Source organism: Aedes albopictus, chromosome 2 (assembly GCF_035046485.1).
Source record: "Aedes albopictus strain Foshan chromosome 2, AalbF5, whole genome shotgun sequence".
NCBI lineage: Eukaryota > Metazoa > Arthropoda > Insecta > Diptera > Culicidae > Aedes > Aedes albopictus.
In genome coordinates this window covers 195,040,735-195,056,999 of record NC_085137.1, presented here as the reverse complement: position 1 = coordinate 195,056,999, position 16,265 = coordinate 195,040,735, and the positions used below count along the sequence as shown (strand labels likewise).

Genomic DNA, 16,265 nt, shown 5'->3' with positions numbered 1-16,265 from the left:
ATTCGACCTTTCGACCTTTTGTCCTAGTTTTTTTTTTCAATTTCGACCTTTCGACCTTTTGACCCTTCGACCTTTCGACTTTTAGACCTTTTGTCCTTTCGACCTTTTGTCCTAGGTATTTTTTTTTATTTCGACCTTTCGACCTTTTGACCCTTTGACCTTTTGACCCTTCGACCTTTTGACCCTTCGACCTTTTGACCGTCGACCTTTTGAACTTTGACCTTTTGACCTTCGACCTTTTGTCCTACATCCATACAAAATGGCACCACAGTGTACATATTAAACCCATGCTAGCTTTCAGAAGGGTTTCGGAGGGGTTCCCGGGGTGTTTATGGAGTTTTTGGAAGGATTCCAAAAGTGTTTCTGAAAAGCTTCAGAGCGTTTCAAGGCATGTCAGGGCTCTTCAAGGGGTTTCAATAGGGTTTCCGCCCCATGCAACACACTTAGACGTTAATACACACTCAGATTTGATTACCGAACTCGATAAATTTTTACTGGGTTTTTGAACAGCAGAGTTAACTCAGTAAAAAGTATTATTACCGAACAGTCAGTATTGTGCAAGGTTTCTGAGCTGTCAAAATATTACCGACTTAGTCAGTAAAGAGTGCAACTCTTAACATGCTGACTTTTTCAGCAAAACTTTTGTTTACAATTTTTTACTGGGTTTTTCAGTTTATGATATGTACCCAGAAATCCTCCTCCTGCGATAATAATAATCATTTGCAAATTGCATTTTCTTTCCGGAAACGTTTTTCCGTTTCTTACCATTACCATTACTTTTTGGCCAGCTGCTCATCGTAGTCTAACCACAGACAACTATGTGTCTGTGGTACAACTATAAAGTAAAATGAAAACTTATTGATTTAGATAATGAACCCGCGGTCCGTAAATCATCTGATGATTTTATGAAGAGTTTCTTCGCAAATGTGAGGGGGGAATTTTCTCCCCGGGTCTCGCTTCATCATTTCCAAGTTGTTGCGGATTGGATGTAGTGCTTACCTCAAGCAGCGGCCTTTTTCGTGTGTAGCAATCTTCTCAATTTCGTTCAGAAATCAATATGAGATTTTCCTGAAGTCGCCTCCACCGGATTTTTCCGCCTGACAGTAATGCAGGCGCGTCAATGTTTTGATTGAGCTTTACCGAGAGCTCAGTAATAACCTATTTTGTACTGAAAATTCGATTATAGATTTTACTGACTTTTTAGTGCTACTGACTTTGTACGGCAAATCGCAAAAATTACCATACGTTCAGTATTGCTGATTACCGAATTTTGTAATTCCTTTGAAACATAACTGAACATCAGTTATTTTTCAACAGAAATGCTGAAAGCTCGGTGATTTCGACGTTCTACGGTTCGAGCACCGCAAAAAATATTACCGAACAGAGAAATCAAAATTGAGTGTGTAAGTTCCTATAATATAAATGCAACTACATTGAATGTTGTGCCCTTTGTATCAATCGTCTTATTAACGACTTTTTGATTTCGGTTCCACTTCGCACTATTTACATGCATTCCTTATGGGATTTGCCATAACTGGTACACTATGGCGAAATAGGGTGCAAAAAAGTCAAAATTTTAAGGAAAATTATTTATTTCTATCATAATTTGAGCAAAATGTGAAATTTGAATGATTGCAAGCATCTTTTATGAACGTGATCTGTTGTGCACATATTTTTTCTTGATGATTTGCATCGTTAAAGGTTAAAAATCAACTATGGCGAATTTAAGGTACTAGAGCCATAACTGGTACACTGAGCCTACCATATATTTAAAAACGGAATGCTGTGTCTGACATTTTGCCTGATTAGGAATCAAAGTTGGTTCAAAAAACTGTCGAAATTTAAGTTAACGGATGCTGCATCTTTTCGCCAGATATATTTAGGAAGCTTCAGAACACCACTATCTAGTCCGACTGTAACATATATTCAAACCCTTCCAGTGGTACCGTAAACCGGGGTCAAATTGATCTTTGGGTCGAAATTGATCACACGTTTTTCGGTAAGGATTAGCATATTTTAAATAATTTCCTTTCAACTATCGTGCAGTTGGGAACCGATACTAAACGATATTTGCTTGGAAACTATTTGAAGTATGTTTTATCTAACGGAAAACCGTCTGATCAATTTCGAACCGGAGATCTATTTGACCCCGGTTTACGGTACCAGTCGTTCTGAACTACGTAAATAGTGCAGAATTTAACAACAAATGAAGCATTTACCAGTGCTCGTATATTCTTTTTGGTTTAAAGAATGAATGGTATAATGTATAAATTCTTTATTGAGCAAATTACTGAAGTTTATAATGTTATTTTAATTTGATATAGAGCAACTAAGGTATAATAATGAATCAATTGTTTAAATATGACAAGAAACTTGTATTTTTTTTAATGAAACAAAAATGTTTTACCTCCAATTAATTTTTTAACCACTTTATTTTAATAAAATTAAAGAATATGTTGAAAAAAATATGTAGAAAATGATAAATTTTATTTGTACGCGACTTCGTTTTTTTTTTGGAAACAACAGTTTTTTATAGTGCATTTTATTATTTTTATGATTTCATAAACCATTTGGCGCACATTTTACAGCTTCCATCCCTTCAGTCAAAATTTTTCGTTATGTTCTAAATTAGTTTCAAGTGAACATGTTTATAACAATCAACATCAATGTTTTGGTTGTTTTGGTCTGTAAACGGTCGAAACTAAGATTCGTTGAAACAATCAGATTATACTTCAGTTACAAATTGGTTTCGCAAGTTTCAACTAACGATGACGTTTATATATATTGCGCTAGTTGTTATAAATATGTTAAACCTCAGTTTGGCTTTAACAACTGGATTTCAATAGGTTTTAATTTTGTTTCACATGTTTTTTTATTTTCTGAATCCAAATGAAAACATTCGTTGTTTCATGAAAACTCAGTTGCAACATCTCTCTCTCTCTTCTTGGCGTAACGTCCTCATTGGGACAAAGCTTGCATCTCAGCTTAGTGTTCTATGAGCACTTCCACAGTTATTAACTGAGAGCTTCCTCTGCCAATGACCATTTTGCATGCGTATATCGTGTGGCAGGCACGAAGATACTTTATGCCCAAGGAAGTCAAGGAAATTTCCTTTACGAAAAGATCCTGGACCGACCGGGAATCGAACCCGTCACCCTCAGCATGGTCATGCTGAATACCCGTGCGTTTACCGCCTCGGCTATATGGGCCCTCAGTTGCAACATGTTTGCAACGATAACACAGCGTAACAAAAAATAACTTTTGATCTGTCTCAAGAGCAAACTTATGTGTCTCTGACAGATTTTGGGCCGCTGAATCCGAATCCGGGCTCAGATTTTTTCCAACACGTCACAATTTTGAGCTATACCTCAATTTATAGGGCAAAATATGCGGTTTTGGGCTTTTTTGACTGCTAGCCATTAAGCATGGAAATATTTTTTTTAAGTAATCAAAAGGTAAATTGGTCAATTAACATCTAAACTAACGACTCATGCAAAATATTTCGTTTTACCAAGTCAAATTTAATAGATTTAAGCATTTTATGTTAGTATGTAAACTTGCATGCAACTTTTGGAAGGTGACTTGTATGAGAAATATCGTACCTATCATAAAGCGCTTAAAACTATCAAATTCGATCTGGTAAAACGAAACATTTTGCATGAGTCGTTAATTTAGATGTTAATTGACCAATTTACCTTTTGATTGCGTAAAAACAATATTTCCATGTTTAATGACTGGCAGTCAAAAAAGCCCAAAATCGCATATTTTTCCCTATAAATTGAGGTATAGCTCAAAATTCTTACGTGCTGGAGCAAATCTGAGCCCGGATTCGGATTCAGCGGCCCAAAATCTGTCAAAGACACATAAGTTTGCTCTTGAGACAAAAAAATGTTGCGCTGTGTAATCTTTTCTATTTTAGTTGCAGATGCTACTTGGGGCGAGACTCAGAAGGGATTTAGGGAGGTTTTCAAGGAAGCTTAAGGTGATTTTCAAGTCGCTTCAGGAAACTTTCAGAGGTTTCAGAAGATTTTAAGGCATTTCAAGGCGTTTCTGGTGATTTCATGAGGTTTCAGGGGGATTTGAAGGTGGTTTCAATTGACTTCGGTTGATGATACTTATGAGTTAAACATCACGTCGGAAGGAATGCACTGTAAAGAGTATCTGATGTACTATAAGTAGTGTAGGGGGTCCTATAGGATATGAGACTTCGACCATGCTCGGGAAGATCTTACTAGCACTTGGAGTGTTGAAGCGACGAGTACTAAGGCGATCTTCAATGTCATGCAGAAGAATAAAAAATGGGCACGTGGATCCCGCAATGATCTAGCTCCGAGCTAAAAATCTTGTTAATAAAATAAAGACAAATAAGTATAATTCTGTAAATAATGACAAAGAAAAAAGAAGAAGAAAATCAGATAAAAAGAAATCGATTCTAATATTTAGTTCATGCTTTAATATGTTTTTTTGTTTCTTAATTGCTTTTTATCCTTATCTCATACCCGAGGGGAACATCATCTCGCTAAAAGCATACACTATTTGTGCAGGGTAGCAACTACAAACGATAGTAGTAGCGACCAACCAAAAGTGACGACTTTCAACTGAAGCAGACAAAATAAGAAAACGTATGGTAATTAAGGATTAGCGATGCCATTTTTCCTATTAATTCCGATTCGATGGCTATATATTGACAAAAGATCCGGAGAAGGTCTAGGTCGTTTAAGCCTACCAAATGGAAAACCAGGTCATTAACATAATTTATGTTTCACTGATTTTCTTGACTCAGTAGAAGAGTGGGAGAACTTCATATAAAAAACGAAATTAGTTGATTCAAGTAAATTTGAATCTCATGAATATTAATTTGGAAATCGTTGCTATTGATTTTTATTGCGTTGGTGGATCGATATTTCAGTACTTCATTTTTTTTGTGAAAAGACCAAGTAGAATGCTGTAACATTGATTCCTTGTTTAGCTTCCATCCAGCATTTTTACATTCTTACCATAGCGGCATAAGCCAAGAAGCAATTTAGATAGTCCAATCGCATTCCATTAATTTTTGTACTTTCTCTTTTCTTTTTTCGTTCTAGTGCTGGTGCCCGCATCCTCATCGTTTCAGGTAAACATTTATTCTTTCAAATTCAATTACATGAAACCCCCGAATGCTTTGACACGTGCTCCGGTGGAAGAAAAGTCGTTGTCAGGACTCAGTGGCAGCGCGGCACAAAGCGAAACACTAATCGTACAGCCTTCAATCGCCAAAATAGGATTAAATTGCCTCCTCGTCGAGGGAACTCCAAGCACGGTGCGAGTACGAGAGCTCATCTAAGGATGGGTGGGTACAATGTTCGAATGATCACGCTTGATTTATGCGAGGAACTGAAAATAGGCAAATCTATCGGATTGCGATATCTGCTGCACGCTGAAATTGATTTAGCGCATTGACATTGGCGTTGATTGAATTGTTGTGTGAGAGCTAGAAACGAGCTGAAACAAAGTTGCAATAACTAGGCTACGACTATACTTCATCCGTGGCATAATTTACGATGAAAAAAAAATTACAAATTGTTGATGAACCGAGGCTCCCAAGTTTTAATCATGATGCATGTTTTCTATTCAGACCAATAATGGAGCTGATACCTAGAAGATATGCTCTACTGTCGTGCACGCTTAAAAAAGCTAGCACTCAGAAGCTTACACATTTCGCTTATTTTTGTATCAGAGTGAAACAATTGCACCACCACGATTTCAGAGAAAAATGCAGGGAAAACTATTTGCTAACTACATACTTGTTCACTGTACGATTCCTGATAATGCATGTTCCCCTTTCTTTGCAAAAACTGGAAAAAATGGATCACTCGTACCTTTGTTAAGTCCAGAAATATAAAAATGGAAATTTGGTACTTCAGCGGAGACGTCGTTCCACTCTGACTCGAAAATGAGCAAATTCTGGTATCGTGTGATATTCTCATTTTCTATTAGGCTCCCTTCGTCAGTAAAATAGCCCAATATTATTAAATGGTAAATAATTCTTAGCGTGGTCGACTACATACTCTACGGGAAAAGTTATTTTCACTCATCGTTGGCTTTTCAGCTTCGGTGATGAATATTATTTCCTATTCCTTTAAGGCAGCGGTCACCAAACTGCGGCCCGCGGGCCGCATGCGGCCCTCGAGTAGGTTTGGTGCGGCCCGCGAACTGATCCCCAAATTTATTTGAATGTGGCCCGCTTGCAGGTTTAAAATGACAGTCAGAAATATTGTCATATCTTGAATATTGCACGAGAATGACTACGAACACCAGATTACTGTATGATTCATAGAAATGTTTCGAACAGAAGTATGAGTAAACCACGAAACTTTTCTGAGTTTGTATAGTCAACTCTGAATGAATAAAGATTCAAAAGTTCGACAGCCAATGACTTTTCTCAAAATACTGAGTTTTGCTTACCTAATGTACCAAGGATTTTTTTCTGATCTTTACAATTTTGCAAGGATATTTAAAAGTTTTCCGAGCTGTCGAAGACTATGTCCGAATATGTTTTCTAATATACTGAATTTTATTCCGGAAATATTCTAATTTGTAATTAGTCCAGAAGTTTAACAATTTTAAAATATTGATCATATTTACACTTTGATTTGAATAGGCTGCGATTCACAACTCAGTTAGGCTAAGAATATTGCACTTTCTCCCAAAAAAACGAGGTCAATTATTTAGGGACTCTGATATTAGATTTCTTGCAGAACTCGTCAAGAATATTTTGTTAAATAAAATAAAAACATCAAAGGATTAATAGTGTTTCTTTCGACATTCTTGAAGAAATTTCTTGTATCCAAATTTAATTTTAGAACACATTCGGAACATAATTTTGTTAATTTTCTCCAAAGCTTATTCAAAAAATATCAAGGATGCATTCAAATGCTTTCTATCATAATTCTTTTCCAAAAAATATATCCGTATTTACACCTACAATTCCTTTAAAGTTTGATATATCAATCCCACTAATATTCAGGGATAATCCAAGACACTTCTCTAGCAATACTTTCATACATTGTTACAAAATGTTGAATCGAAGTTTTGCAAAAACATACTTTAGAAATCGCTTGGAAAATTGTTAAAGAATATTTCTCATAAATTTTTCGAGATCGATTAGCAATTACACCTGCAATTATTTTTGGAAATTCAATTTCCGTTAGATTTTTCTCTCTTTCTTCCCTGTAGCTGTCTAGAAAAGAATTTTCTCAACATTCTGTTTAGAATTCTATCAGACGTTCCTCCAGGACTTCAAATGGAAGTTCCTCTATCAATCTTTGCAAAATAATTTTCCATAAAATGACTGCAAATATGTCTGAAAGAAAATGTAAGCAGGTTTTCATGGCACGTCTTCATAGGTTTCCTAAGAAATTTAAAACATTTTCCTTATCTGAAATTGCACCAACAAATTATTCACAGATTTCTTCAGAAATTTCTCATGATCTATAACAAACAGTTGTTGTGCTTAATCCTGCAAATTGCCAATAACAAATTCTTGAATGACTAGCGGCCCGCAGTCTTTATCTTAAATTCAAATTTGGCCCGTGGAGACGGTAAGGCTGAGGATCACTGCTTTAAGGGGTGCTTTGCCTGAGAAAGCATAATTGCAGTTTGCGACTACCGTAAAACCATACAATGCACTGGCTTTGGGACATTTGGTCGAAAGTACGTTTGGTTGAAAGGACATTTGGTCGAAACCCATTTTGTGGAAGAAGAATCATATGACATTTAGTCGAATGGACAATTCATCGAATGGACATCTTATCGAAAGGCACTAATTGATGAAAAGAGATTGAAGTGGAAAATAATATTATAGATTTCGGTATCCTAATTAATATGTTAGTGAACTTATTTGGTTGAAAGTACGTATGATCGAATGGACGTCAAGTAATATAGCAATTTAATTGTGTTTAATAATATTAAACATTAAAAAGCAAATATTGTAGTGTTGTGTAGTTTTCGTTGGCATTGTTGAAGTAATTGATTTTCCATCAAAGATTTCTCCTCTTTTCTACATACAGGGGATGGCCAAAATGTTTGGGATAGGCAACTTTTTTTCTCTCACAAAAAACTTCAACATGCTATAACTTTTCATAGAGTGCATCAAAATATCTCAAATTTTGACTGTTTGTCAACCTGTTATATGTGCATCATTGGTACAAATTTGGGCTCGATTGATTAATCTTTCGCAAAGTTAGAACCGTTCGGATAAAACACTATTTTTTAGACAACTCATTTTTTAGCTGTCATATCTCGGAAACCAGTGAACCGAATTGAATGAAATTTTGAATGTACACTAACAACATACAAATGCTCCACAAACTATTAAAACATAGATACTTTTTGAACGTTGAAAAAACTTATCATGTTTAGACACTTTTTGGATTTTTCTCGAAAAAATGTATTTTTTTTACGTCAATGTCAATAAATTTTAGTGTTGATGTCCAAAGATTTTCCACTTCTGTTCTCAAGTTATCTTCAATCAGATATATTGGAGCCAATTCAGCTCAAATAAAGAACAGATTTAGTAATTTCTGTGTGGTACTGTAAATTGGACAAATTTTCCTCTATATGGGTAAAAATTTCAACCCGGTATAACTTATTTCGCCGTGAAAAAATATTACATTTTATAACGTTGTACTATGTATCAATATATTGTTGATAAACGTTAAAAAATTCATTCAATTCGGTTCACTGGTTTCCGAGATATGAGAGCTCAAAAGTGAGTTGTCTAAAAAATAGTATTTTACCCGAACGGTTCTAACTTCGTGAAAAACTATTCAATCGAGCCCAAATTTGTACCAATGATGCACATATAACAGGTTGATAAACAGTCAAAATTTGAGATTTTTTGATGCACTCTATGAAAAGTTACAGCATGTTGACTTTTTGTGTGGGAGAAAAAAAGTTGCCTATCCCAAACATTTTGGCCATCCCCTGTATGTTGCTCTTTTCAGTTTGTTATTTGTGCTCGGATAGCTTTTGATGTCCTGGTCAATTTTGCCGAAGACGAAAATATTCTAGGTACAAAGGCGTAGCCAGCTTTTCGGTTAGGGGGGGGGGGGCAAGCACCCTTTGCTAATTTATACATATTGGCTTTTATAATTAAACGCAAGAAAATGAAATTGAATATAATAACATTACATTCTAAAGGCAGTATTTAACCTTTCAGCAGTCACGCTGTTGTATTTTGTACAATACTTTGAAAAAAGCTCGCCTGTTCTACACAAATCGACGTGGTGCTGTTAGCGGTGGCCAATTTCTGGAAGATTTAGGATTTTAGGATTACTCGGGCATTGTTTCTTCTGGAGCTCAGAATTTTCGTTATGATATCTACAAAACAATCATAAGAAATTATAGCTGAACTCTTTTGGGAATTACCAACTCTTTTGAGGACTAACCCAGAGTTTTCTTTATGATTTCCATCATGTACAATGTTTTCCAATAGAACATGATGGAAACCCGTCCGATGATTTTTTTTTACAAAATGTCTACATATTGCCTTTCATGATTAACAGGAGTTCTTTCTGTAATCAATCATCCAGTTTGTCTATGCTTATTGGCAATCTTGGAATGTCCTGGGCCTCTATTCCTCTAAGAAGAATTGTTAAGAGTACATCCTTGTCAAAATCCTATACTCCTATACTGCATATACTCATCTAAGAGCAGAAATATAGAAATGTCAATTGACGTTTTCCCGGGAAGATCCTTGAAAGAATTTTTGAAAGTATTCTAATAAAAGCCATGGAATTATCACTGGAGGGTACCCTCGAATTATTACTGTGAGAATTCCTGAAAGAAATGCATTGAGAAATTCTTCGAGAATTTTGCTGCATGTATTTTCGGAGAATTCTCAAATAATGGAATTTTTTAAAAGATCCTGGAATTCATTCAAAAAAAAGTTCGAAGAAATTTAAGAAGGAATTCATAGAAAATTGCATTTCCTAGAGAAATTCCGGGAGAAATCCCTGGAAGAATTCCGAAAGCTTCTTACCTTGGTGAATTCCTGAAGAATTCCCTAAAGAAATGCCTAAAAGCACTTTTAGCAAGTAAGTTCTTATATATTTAAAGTAAGTCACAGTGACTTCTACGCAACCAAAATCTGTGGTGCCGTGGGATTCCTGAAAGAATCTCTGGCTAATTTCCTGGTTCCTATATGCATCCTTTAAAAAACTCATCAGGTAATCCTGGAAACATTCTTGGATACATTCCTGAGAAAAATGATTGAAGGATTTTTGAAATTTCTGAAGGAACTCCATAATGGATTTTTGAAGAGAAACTGAAAGGAATTTCTGAAGAAATCACTTCAGGTATTGCTGGAGCAATCTCTGGAATAATTCCCGGAGCAATCCCTGGAGTAATTTCTCAAAATATACCTGGAGGAATTTCTGGATTAATTCATGGATGAGAACCAGCAGGAATACCTGGAAAATTTTCTGGATAAATTCTTGAAGCAATCCCAGGAAGAATTCTTGGAGAAATCTCCAGAGGAATTCTGGAAGGAATTCCTGGATAAATTTCTGAAAAAAAATCAGGAAGGAAAAATGACAGAAGAAATCTCTTGAGGAATTCCTAGAGGAAATCTTAGAGAAATTTCTGAAACAATCCTTGAAGGGATTCTTAGAGAAATTCTTGAAACAATTCCTGGAAAAGTCTCTAGAGAGAACCCTAAAGCAATTCCTGGTGGAACTTCTGAACAAATTTCTGGTGTAATCCCGGGAGGAATTCCTGGATGAGCCCCAGCAGGAATTCCTGGAGAATTTCCTAGAGAAATTCTTGGATAAATTCTTGGAGCAATCCCTGAAAGAATTCCTGGAGATATCTCCAGAGGAATTCTGGGCGGAATTCCTGGAGAAATTTCTGAAAAAAATCCCTTGAGTAGGTGGTTTTTCTGGAAAAATACCTTGGAGGAATTTCTGGAGGATTTCCTGGAGGAATTTTCGAAGGATTCCCTGGAGGAATCTCTGGAAAAATCCCTGGAGAAATTCGTGGAGAAATCTCAGTAGGAATCCCTGAGGCAATCCCTGGAGAAATATCTGGAGGAATTCATGGAGGAATGCATGGAGGAATCTCTGAAAAAATCTCTGAGGAAATTCTTAGAATATTTCCTGGATAATTCCTTGGATAAATTGTTGACATAATTTCTGAAAGATGTTCAGAAGCAAATCCTGGAAAATTCGTGGAGGAATTGTTACCGAATTGTTGAATTAGGAATTGTTGAATTAAATTACCGGGGTAGTTCCTGGAGGAGTTCCTTGGGAAATAACTGGAAAAAATCCTGGAGGAATGCTTGCAGATTTTCCTAGAGGTATTTCTGTGGGAATTGCTGAATGAATTCCTGAAAGCATTTCTGGATGAATCTCTAGAGAAATTCTTGAAAGAATTACTGGATGAATTTCTGGAGCAATCTGTATAGGAATTCTGGGAGATTTCTATTTATATTTATATATGTTCTATATTTTTGGAGAAATCCTCGAAGGAATTCCTGAAAGAATCCCTGGGGGAATCCGTGGAAAAAAAAATGTGGAGAAATCCCTGAAGCAATTCCTGGGAAAATCTTTGGAAGAATTCCTGGAGGAATCCCTAAAAAAATCCTGAAGATATTCCTGGAGAATTTCCTGGAACAATTTCTGCAAAAATCCGTAGAGAATTTCATGAAAGAAACCTTTGAAACCTTGATTTAATAGAGAAATTCCTGGAAAAGTTGATGACAAAATTTCTGAGGGTTGTCCAGGAGCAATTCCTGTATCCCGGAGAAATTCATGGAGGAGTTCCTGGAGAAATTCCTGGAGGAATGCCTGGAGGTATTCTTGTGGGAATTGCTGGAAGAATCCCTGAAGAAATTCCTGGAGGAATCTCTAGAGGAATTCTTGAAACAATTACTGGATGAATTTCTGAAGAATTCTTTGGACTACCTCTGAAGCAATCCCTTGAGAATTCCTGGAGGAATTTCTGGAGGAATTCCTGGAAAAATCGAAAGAATTACTGAAAGAATCCCTGGAAAAATTAGTGGAGAAATCCCTGGAAAAATCCCTGAAGAAGCTTCTGGAGGAATTCTTAGCGGAATTCCTGGTGGAATTCCTGGAGGAATCCCTGCAGCAATTCCTGGAGGAAATTCTGAAAGAATTCCTGGAGGAATCCCTGGAAAAATTCCAGAAGGTATCCTAGAGAAAATCTTGGGCGAATTTCTGAAGGAATCCGTGAAGGATTTTCTGTGGAAATTCTTGGATGAATTGCTGACAGAACTTATGAAAGAACTCCCAGACTAATTCCTGGTGAAATTCTTGGATGTATCCCTGAAGAAATTCCTGAGGTTATTTCTAGAGGAATTCCTCGAGGAGACCCTGGAGAAATTCCTACATGAAATCCTGGAAGATTCTCCGAAGCAATTCTTGAAGGAATATTTGAAGAAATACCTGGAGGAATCTCTGCAAAAATCCATGGAGGAATCCCTGGAATAATTCCTGAATAAATTCCTGGAAGAATGCCTAGGGGAATTCCTGGTGGAATTCTTGAAGGAACCCCTGAAGTAATTCCTGGAGAAATCTTTGAAGGAATTCCTGTAGAAGTCTCTGGAAAAATCCTTGGAGGAATCCTTTGAAGAATTCCTGAATGGTATCCTCTGGAATTTCTGGAGCAAATCCTGGAGGAGTCCCTGAAGCAATTCCTGGATGAATACCTGGAAGAATACCTGCAAGAATCGCTGAAAGAATTCATGGAGAAATCGGTACAAGAATTCAAGGAGGAATTCACGGAAGGATTCCTAGAGGATACCCTAGAGGAATGCCTGTAGGAATCCCTGAGGGAAACACCAGAGGAATTTCTGGAGAAATCTCTAAAGAAATTCCTAGAGGAGTTTCTGGCGGAACCTCTGGAGGAACACCAGGGGTTATTTTTGGAGAAATTCCTGCAAAAATTCCCGGAGGAATTCCGTGAAGAACTTCCGGACGAAATCCTGATAAAATTTCTAGAGAAATCTCCTACAAATTTCTCAGGAGATTACCAGGAGTAATGCCCGAAAAAATCTCAGATGAAATAATTTGAGAAATTCTGAAGGAATCCTTAGAAAAGTTCATGGAGGAATCCCTGTAGCAGTTCTTGAAGAAGTCCTTAGAGGAATTCCTGAAGAAACTTCAGAAGCAATCCTGGAAGCAATTTCAAGAGGGATTTCTAAGGGAATACCGAAACAATTCGTGGACGAAGTAAATAAATTCCTGGAGGAGTTTCTTTGCGAATACAAAGAGGAAGTCCTGAAGGAATTCTAAGAACAGTTCCAGGGGGATTCTTTGGAGAAGTTTTTTAAAATAAATTGTTCCAGAGAGAATCACAGAAGGAATTCCCTAGTGAAGTCCTGGTGAAATTCTTAGAGGAATCCCTGAAGGTACACTAGAATGCCTGAAGGTATACTAGAATGCCTGCAGGGATTCTCAGAGGAATCTTTGGAGAAAGCCTTGGAGAAATTTCTAGAAGAGTTCCTGGGGTAATTTCTGGAGGAATTCCTTGAGGTATCTCTAGAGACATTTCTGTAGGAATCCCTGGTGAAATTTTCAGAGGAATCCCTGTAGAAATTCTTGGAGGAATCCCTTAAGCAATTCCTGGAGGAATCCCAGGAAGAATTCCTGAAGGAATCGCACATGGAATTCTTGGAAAAATCCTGTAGGAATCCTAAGAAGAGTTCGTGGAGGAATTCCTTGAGGAATCTCTGTTGCAGTTCCTGAAGGCAACCCTGCAGGAATTCTTGAAGAAACCCCAGGAGGAATCCTGGAAGCAATTCCAAGAGAAACTCCTGAAGGAATTCTAAAACGAGTTTCGAGGGAATCCTTGAAGGAATTTCCCTGGAGTTGTTCCTGAAAGAATCACAGACGAAATTTCCAGGTGAATATCTGGAGCAATTCTTGGAGGAATCTTAGGAATAATTCACGAATAAATCACAAATGAAATTCTTGGAGAAATCCTGAAGGAATCCTAAGAGGAGTTCGTGGAGGGATTCCTTGAGGAATCCCTGTAGCAGTTCCTGGAGAAATTCCTGATGAAACCCCAGAAGGAATCCTGGATGCAATACTAAGAGGAATTCCTAAGGGAATCCCTAAACATTTCCAGGAGGAAGTACTGGATTAATTCCTGAAAGAGTTATTGAAAGAATTCCAAGAGGAACTCCTGAAGGAATTCTAAAATAAGTTCCGGGAAGAAACTTTGGAGGAGTTTTTAAAAAAAATCTCTTGAGTTGTCCCTGAAAAAAACACAGAAGAAATTCACGAGTGAATCCCTGGAGGATTTCTTAGATGGCAACCTGGAGGAATTCCTGTAGCAATCCCATAAGGAATCCCGGAAGCCATCCCATGAGGAATTGCTTAGGAAATCCCAGGAAAGCTTTCCCAACTAATTCCTGGAAGAATTTCTGTTGGAATATCTAGAAAAAAAATGCAGGAATCCGTGTCTGAAATAAATTCTGGACGAATTATTGTTAGGATGGACTCACAAAATTTAAGTATTTAATGAGGCTCGTTATTTGGTAAAATTTTATGATAAGATTGAAATGTTTTTTTTTTAGTAATACTTGGCGAAATTTCTTGTGGTTCTCGAAATAAAAAGGTTTGATAATTATGGGTAAAAACCTTACTTATTAGAATAGTTCATTTCCTGAGATAATTTTTCTGGAACTCTGAATTGTTGATAATCTTTGAGTTGGTTCGAAATTTACAAAATCTGGCCGTTCTCTGGCTACGCCCATGTCTAGGTAGTCTGTATCTCGAAATACAGCAGCCAAGAATTTTAAGGACTCACTAGCGCCACCAAGCGGATAAATCTAGAACCAGCTAATTCACTATCGGATATTTTTTTATGTCCTGACCAACTTTGCCGAAGAGGAAATTCTTCTATTCTAATTCTCGAGATACAGCAGCTAAGAATTTTTGAGATTCATTAGCGCCACCTAGTCGACAAGCCTAGAACGAACTAGTTCACTATCGGATAGCTTCTGATGTCCTGATCAACTTTGCCGAAGACGAAATTCTTCCATATGGTCCGATTCTCGAGATACGAACGCGACGGTATTGGCAATGGCTGTTGGTGCAACTCCTAATAAAATAAAATGTTTCATGATCACTAGCGCCATCTACTGGAGCGAATACGTACTAAATTACATACTATCGGAGAGTCCTTGCCCTCCTTAACAACTTTGCTGAAGACACCAGTCTTCCAAGATGCCTCATTTCTCCACGGTTATCGCAGAAGTTACTGACCTACAAATAGATCGCTGGGCGTAAATGGATTAAGATCTCACGCTATATTCTGCATGTATACAAAATAAGTAAAGTAATGTGAGCAAAAATTTTTATCTAATTGTTATCACACTATAGCTGCTAAGCGAAAAGATCATAATATTAGGTTTCCTTTGTAAATGATTCTTTAATATGTAACTTTCAAAATTGCAATGAGTTATTGCCATGGAAACTTTGAAGGAATTGTAATACCAATTCACATGAGGACCTTGGAAAATTCTAAAATATATCAATTTGTTCATTTTATTTCTAAAAAAAATAAACCAAATTTGTATGAACATAATAATCAAAAACATTTCAGAAGTTCATCTAGAGAAAATTCTGAACAAATATTGTTTTTATGAAGCTTGGACATCCACATCCAACAACTTCTTCAATCCAAACAAAGGTGCTGACAAACATTGTTGACGTTTGCTTCTAGAAATATTCTTCTAATGGCTTTTCAAACACCTGGAGATTTATTTTACTACCGTACGGGTTTGGGCCGAAGGGTCTCAGATTTTCATGAAACTTTTTCCACAGTCAGGGCTCATGGATATATGATCGTATGAATAAAAAAAATGAGAAAAATTCAGGGTCGCCTATTTTTCCGGAAAACTCAGGTGATTTTTTTGTATTCCTTTGACACTACTTATTTTGAAAAATCATAATTCAAGGACGAAGCACCGTAGAAACACTGTTTTTTTTAAGAAAATGAAAGCAAATTTTCTCAGGAATCAAAAAAAAAATAACTGGAAAATGTTTTCCACAGTTGAGAAAGTTTGTGAAGAAAAGCCGAAAAAAACTATGTTCAAACTAGTGAAAAATTTTGACAATACTATTTTTGAGAAGGTCATTTTATAAGCTTAAATCGCTGAAATTTTTGAAATGCACTTTTTTTTCGTTTTTGATTTATGGCCAATTTTGGGAAAAAATTCCAAATGTGCCATATAAGCCTCTTCTACGAAAAATTATAAC

The 16,265-nt window shown here is 36.6% G+C and overlaps 1 protein-coding gene across 1 annotated transcript in view; it reads left to right on the top strand.

Annotated features, from left to right (window-relative positions):
* LOC109409635 (platelet-derived growth factor receptor beta) overlaps nucleotides 1–16,265 on the top strand; it is a gene marked incomplete in the record, with an annotated part of 434,203 nt that overhangs the window by 335,152 nt on the left and 82,786 nt on the right. The window contains 1 exon segment of the mRNA XM_062850911.1: nucleotides 5,085–5,113. Within this exon segment, the coding sequence (XP_062706895.1) occupies nucleotides 5,085–5,113 (29 nt within the window).